Source organism: Palaemon carinicauda, chromosome 14, assembly GCF_036898095.1.
Source record: "Palaemon carinicauda isolate YSFRI2023 chromosome 14, ASM3689809v2, whole genome shotgun sequence".
NCBI lineage: Eukaryota > Metazoa > Arthropoda > Malacostraca > Decapoda > Palaemonidae > Palaemon > Palaemon carinicauda.
Genome location: NC_090738.1, coordinates 52850966 through 52858465, shown reverse-complemented (window position 1 = coordinate 52858465; position 7500 = coordinate 52850966). Strand labels below are relative to the sequence as shown.

The 7500-nt window shown below is 29.8% G+C and overlaps 1 protein-coding gene across 1 annotated transcript in view; it reads right to left on the bottom strand.

The window, feature by feature from the left end:
- Positions 1–4845: 4845 nt before the first annotated feature.
- LOC137653194 (uncharacterized) overlaps positions 4846–7500 on the bottom strand; it is a 41797-nt gene continuing 39142 nt past the window's right edge. The window contains exon 3 of the mRNA XM_068386575.1: positions 4846–7500. This exon is cut by the window's right edge and continues 1196 nt beyond it. Coding sequence (XP_068242676.1) covers positions 6531–7500 — 970 coding nt within the window. The 3' untranslated portion in view covers positions 4846–6530.

The window sequence follows — 7500 nt, the reverse complement described above, 5'->3', positions numbered from 1 at the left end:
AGCCGTCTTTAACTTTTTTTATCTTTCCACTTCTATCTATAGATTCCAATTTATCTTTTTAACGTAGTGGCAAAAGTTGGTCGGTTAAGAGGCATTAATAATTTAGTTTTAATTTTCTGTTGTTTGTCGTACCTATTACTGACAGTATATAATACAATTGACACTTCTTTCTTAGCCTGAAGCTTTTAATTTGGCCCTTGGGTTTACTGGTATATTCATGATTCTTTTCTTTTTCTTTTTCTTTTTTTTTCTTTTTTGAATAAACAAAAGTAGTCGAGACTGTTGTTTTAAATGTCACAGGATTTTACACAACATTCTTCTCAAGAGATATTTCCATATTCAAAGTGTCACCCTTACTTTGTTCTTGTCTGGTTAAAAAAATCTAATTTACTTCAATAAAACGTCGTTTATCTTTATTCCAAGTTATTTTACACAGTCAGACATTTTTTGGGAGAAAATTCTTTGTCCAATAATTACTTCTTTCTGTAATTACTAATTTCTTTTTGTTATTGAATATTAGGCAAAGGGAAAAGTCTGTGCTTAGATTCGATACAATTATCTTGAAAAAAAAAAAAAAAAAAAAACTAGTGAAATAGCTGTAAATATTTGATACAAACGAAATAAACAACAAAGACTTCTTACATAATTCATATTTTGGATTTCTACATTCAATGCATTTCATAAAAAGTTTTCCTCCTTTGTATGTTCTTTATGAATAAGCTTTTAAATTCATTTTCCTACAAGAAGAATCAGGATAGCACAGCACGTTTCAATAACATGTTAAAGATAGGATAAGATATTTCTTGATTTATCAGTCTTTCCAGTCTTATTTCCTTTACGGAAATTACTGGCAATTCACTTTTTATATCAGTCATAGTTATATTTACGATTTGCATTACTCTACAGTATTGAAGGATTTATAAAGAAAAATCTGAGCCTCTGTACCATGGTCTTCCACTGTCTTGGGTTACCGTACTCTTACTTGAGGGTACACTCTGGAACACTATACTATTTAATTTATCTTCCTCTTGTTTTGTTAAAGTTTTTATAGTTTCTATATGAAATATTTATATAAATGTTGTTTCTGTTCTTAAAATGTTTTAATCTTCCTTGTTTCCATTCCTCACTGGGATATTTTACCTGTTAGGGACCCTGGGCTTAAAGCATCCTGCTTTTCAAACTAGGGTTATAGCTTGTCAAATAATAATAATAATAATAATAATAATAATAATAATAATAATAATAATAATAAATATCTCTAGGTCCCGATAACTGCAAATCAGGTCTTTTGAAACAGATGCATCAGGGTCATCGGATCAAGGTAAGCAAAGATCAGTGTGGATTGTTCAGTCGTTAACATAACTAACACGAAACGATCGTTTGTAATTGAAGTGTAATCATACTTCGCTCTTTTCCGAAGATGGATATCATATAGAAAAAAATTATTTCATGAGGCATATTATACTGCTATGAGAATTGGCTTTATTTTGTTTTAAGATTGTTCATTGTTATTACAAAAATCTAATATTGAATACCTACATACACACACACGCTTCTACAGGAATATACTGTATATATATATATATATATATATATATATATATATATATATGTGTGTGTGTGTGTGTGTGTTTGTGTGTGTGTGTGTGCGTGTGTATGTGGAAATATTTACGTTATACACACACACACATATATATATATATATATATATATATATATATATATATACATATATATATAAATATATATATATATATATATATATATATAACGTAAATATATCCACAAACACACACAAACATACATACACACACACACACACACACATATATATATATATATATATATATATATATATATATATATATGTATATATATATATGTGTGTGTGTGTGTGTATGTATGTTTGTGTGTGTTTGTGGAAATATTTACGTTATACATATATATATATATATATATATGTGTGTGTGTGTGTGTGTGTATAACGTAAATATTTCCACATACACACGCACACACACACACACACACACACATATATATATATATATATATATATATATATATATATATATATATATATATGTGTGTGTGTGTGTGTGTGTTGAAATATTTACGTTATACACACACACACACATATATATATATATATATATATATATATATATATATATATATATATGTGTGTGTGTGTGTGTGTGCGTGTGTGTGTGTGTGTGTGTGGGTTTGTGTGTGTTTGTGGAAATATTTACGTTTTATATATATATATATATATATGTATAACGTAAATATTTCCACACACACACACACACACACACACACACACATATATATATATATATATATATATATATATATATATATATATATATATATATATATATATATATGTGTGTGTGTGTGTATGTGTGTGTGTTGAAATATTTACGTTATACACACACACACACACACACACACACACATATATATATATATATATATATATATATATATATATATATATATATATATACACACACAAAGTTGTCCTCAAAGATAAAAGGAAAGGGATGATAAATAATGTGGATAAGATATTATATTTCTAGTTCATCAGCTTTTTCCATTAAAAGAAAAAAAAAATCTTATGATAACGGGAAAAACATTATTGAAAAAAATACCGGAAAATACGAAAAAGAATCATTACCCTTCTAGATCCAATTTAAGATATAGATAATTAATGGGAAAATTACATAAGAATAAAAATGAAAACATAAATCATTCAAAGTAAAATCAAAAGAAAAAAGCTTTTAATAATATCATGTAAAATTAAGCTATCTGAGGAGATCAACCTATTAACAATAATATAAGAACTGTTAGCAAGAGAATTGTATAAAAAAAAAAAAAAAAAAAGTTATCGAACGCAAAATATACTTTAGAATATATATAACTGTTGAGGTTGGAATTTTTTTTTTTATTAAGAAAATTTACAGTTTTTCAAAGTTTATTTTTCATGAATAACTTTTGTTGGTTATCACGATATGGTTGATATGATTTACATACATTAGTGTATCAGATAAAGTATTAACAATGTATAATAGCCTCCACAACTAGTTAATACTGCAATAAATAAAGATGATTACAATGTGTGAATTTTACATTTCATTTATCAGTAAGGAATTTACTATTTACACAAATGTTAATCCTTTTTTTCCGAGATAAACAGATTCTGAAGCAAAAATAGAAAGATATTTATCCTCAAGCGATTTTGAATACTCTACTTTTAATAACGGAAATCATACATAACTCATCTACTAAGTGCATTACTTTATAAAGATTCCAGATCCCAGATTCAAAGCCTTTAGAAAAATTACTGTATGTATTTTACAAACCCTGCTCAGATACGTTTTCATCCAGTTCACTACTGTTATTCTAAATCTACAAAAATACACTTAATGCATAATTGTTTTAGTCTCTTCGCAATTACTGCACAGATAACTGTCCGTTATGTCCATTGTAAATAATCTATCCTTTGTAGCTAAGACTTCGTGGTTGTATTTTAACAATATTCCTGTTTATTGGACCAATCCATTTACTATTAAAATTTTCCCATACACTATTCCAGTTAAAAAAAATAACGGATGATATTCTTCAATATATGGCAAAACTGATTCACCTCTTATCATGTAACAGTACTGCATATGCGTTTGATTTTAGCATAAGATAGCTCTTAATCTTTATTACAGAATCAAATATCGTAATTATTTTGTCATAATATGGAGTGCTAAAAAAATTGTGAATTCATTGAATCTGCTAAAATCAACTAGGTAAAAAAAGTCTCATTTTGAAATAATATGCAGTTATTTCACATCCTGTTGATTTAATAATACTTTTGTAAAATCTGTTAAAAAACATACACTTTATTTTCCCAGTTAGATTTACAATAACATATCTTCTTTGACTCTTTAGGAGATACATAGATTTTCTTTTAATGGGTTAATAATTCCCATTCCACAGATATTTTAAAGTACACTTTTCTATACACTTACTAATATCGACTGGAACTGGATACACCTGGGAAACATATCATGCCTTTGATAGTACAATTACGTTAACTATTACGCTCTTTTGGAATAAAGTTAGTCTTCGTTTATAATTAGTATCCCTAACATTTAAAAAAAAAAATTTCCTAGTGCATCATTGTTGTGGATTATGCCTAGGATCTTAAAGCTGCCCTGTTTCACTTCTATTCCTGTTTCTTTCCATTCATATTTATCTTTCCAAGTCCCACGACGTACGTTTTCTTATCAAGTTTCACTCCACTTGCTTCTCCATATTCATTAATAACCCGTGAAGTTTACTCAATACCTTTCAGATTATTCACAACAATAATGCTATCATCATCAATACCAAACCCTTTCGGAAAATCTTGCGAAAATTTTTTTAGCCTAAACTTCAGCATTCTTTGCTGTACAAGGGTTCTTGAGCTATAACAATAAAATCATCGGTCATGAACAAACCTGTAGAACAGCCTTGCTTATCATATATAAGAACATTGTCAGGTATATATGGTAATTTGTGGATATGCAACTTTTGGCATCCTTATAAAGCATTCTGATTAACTTTACAAAATCTAAAGAAAATCTAAGTTTGGATAATGTCCCGAATAGGAAGTCAAGATTAATTCTATCGAATGCTTTATACCAATCAATGTTTACAAGGGCAGCTGGCTTGTTCCCATTATTCAAGAAGTATATTACATCTCTTAGCAAAGTGTTACAATTAATAATTAACCTTCCGAGGCACCAAAAAAAAAAAAAAAAAAAAAAAAAAAAAAAAAAAAAAAAAAAAAAAAAAACCTTCCTCTGATACGAATGTTGAAAGCATCGATTTTAACTTATTTTCTAAGACCTTTGCTATAATTTTATAATTTATATTTAGCATAGTTATCGATCTCCAGTTATTAAGATTACCCTTATCTCAATTTTTGGTAAAAGCTTAATAACATCTTTATTTGAGTCTTGCCACATTTCAAATTACGTAAATGAATATCTTGGTACTATCATAAGTTCGTTTCAATAGTACTCCACATAGTTTTGTAGAATTCGACGGCTAATCCATCAATACCAGGGCATTTCCCATTTTGCATTACTGATATAGCTTCCCAGACTTTTTTCTCTGTTAATTAAGCATTCAGTCTTAAATTTATATAATTATCTATAAGACAGTTCATATTTTCAAGAAATTTGTATTTCAATTTGCAATCCACAGATTCTTCTTTAAACAGATTTTCATAAAACTCAAATACATTCCTTTGTTTAAACTTTGTGTGTGATACATATGCAACCTCTTTTCCCCACACTTTAACGATATTTGTTTTTACATTCCATTCTTTCATTAATTATAGCTCTTATCTTGACCCCTTCATATATTTCATTTTTAATTAGGTTTATTATGTTCCTTTTTTTTTTTTTTTTTTTTTTTTTTTTACAGTCAGCGGAATGGATCCAATAATTCCTCTTTAAATCTGTTTTCAGCAAATCTCTCTTGATTAATAGCTTTTGAAACTCTGACGAACAGAGTCTAGAATGAAATTGTACATCGCCTATTTTCTCTCTCAATTGACCCCGAAAATTAACAAAGTTTACTATTGCTATTGTATTTCTCGGAATATTTGTATTTAATTTCCAATATCCCTTGCTAAAGCTAATATCATTGTCTATCTTAATCTTAACCTAATAGAATTATGATCAAACCAGCTCAGTGGAATGTTTCAGATTTTACATTATTCTTCAAATCTCGTACGTATATTTACAAACAATCCTAGAGCCATACTTATGCCTAATATACGTATATCTTATCAAATGATTTGTTAAGAACAACACATCTCCAAGTTGCAAATCATTTTTTAATACCTTTAGAATTTCTTTTGATGAAAATAAAGCTCCCTAGGTTAACTAAGATCAACAGGAAAATATCACATGAATCTTTCTGTATAGCCAGGCTTCTACATAGTGATACGTTTCGGTGGCTGCTCATTTGATGTATACACTAATTAATATCACTTAGAATCGACCTGAAATCTAGGGTTAACGCCAACGTGGTAACCAGGATTCCAAATGTAGCATGCTTTCGCACGAAATATTCTGCCATATCCCTAAGACTTGGTGTTCCAAATTTACACAAAACATAAGCCATCTTAATTCATTTCCATTAGATGTACATAAATAGGATAACGACACTGTGCAGTACATTCAGGTGTTTAAATAGTCTAGGAATATAACAATGTTTTTTAGTAGAGTAACATGCACATTCCAGAGAACCTGCGTATTTATATGTTTAAATCTTACATAATTATGATGGAACGATTAACTAATTTTCCCTGATTTAGGTCGAAAATTAACAAATTTATGCATAACATTTCTTTGGATTATCTTGATAACACTAAGCCACGAAAATACTTTTGCAACAAAAGGTTAAATTCCCCCTTTTGAGTAAGTTATCTGAAGACCCCTGTTAATCAATAGCCAGTGACTTCATATCAAAGCGCTGCAGAATTAAGCTATATTTTTGGGGCTGCACCTGTGCGTCCAGACTGCATTAGACATAGATATTTTTGCGACTTTCAGTGGGCAAAGCTTCATAAGGTGCAGTAGTATAGGAGGATGCTCCATTGTAGTAGTTACATTTCCAACAGATAATCCATCAACTAAAACATTTCTGTGGAAGAATATGTTATCCATCTCACTTATTTTGGAGTCTTCTCTGAATGACAACTTGTGCCACTTGGGCTCGTTAGGGTTGACTGCGTAATTTATCACTTCTGTAAAGTGGCAATAACTTATGTAGATTCTAACCAGCGCCTCTCCTTCCAAAGGAAGAAAATAAGCCGGGTGGTTCAATCTTACAGGTTCATCTAATGTCTGACATTTAGAGGCAATATAGTCATTAAGATAATAGACCAAGTTTACCCCTGTTATTATCTTAGTCCCATAAATATAAACAAACTCTGCAGATGAATGAACATTCACAGAAATCTCTTTCTCAGATTTGCCATTGGGTCTAAAGCTCACGGCCGTTTGCTGATTTCCATTACTTTCATCGTTTTTTCTTATTTCAATATGGAAATATTTAGCAAGTGATAAGTGAGGTTTCACTAAGCATGGCCAATGATCATGATCAGGCTGAATCATTTGAGGCCAGACGCTTGTAGCAACTAATTTTCTATGACTACATTTGCCACTGAAGATGGACACATACGTTTCCTGTTCATGAGCAGTTGCTTCAAAACAAGCAAGTTGATTTCGGTATTTGTCGACAATAGCTAGTCTAAAACTACCATTGTAAGAAATGCCAGAAACACTGATTACGGAGGGAATTTTCGCGAATGCTGAAGGAGTATCAGACGCTTCCTCTGGATTAGTCCAGAACGAACAATCCTGAGCACTAGAATCGGGATCAGACGACGAAAGTAGAATCGACGGAAAGGTTATTGAGATATTTAAAGGTAGGTTTTTACAAGGGAGT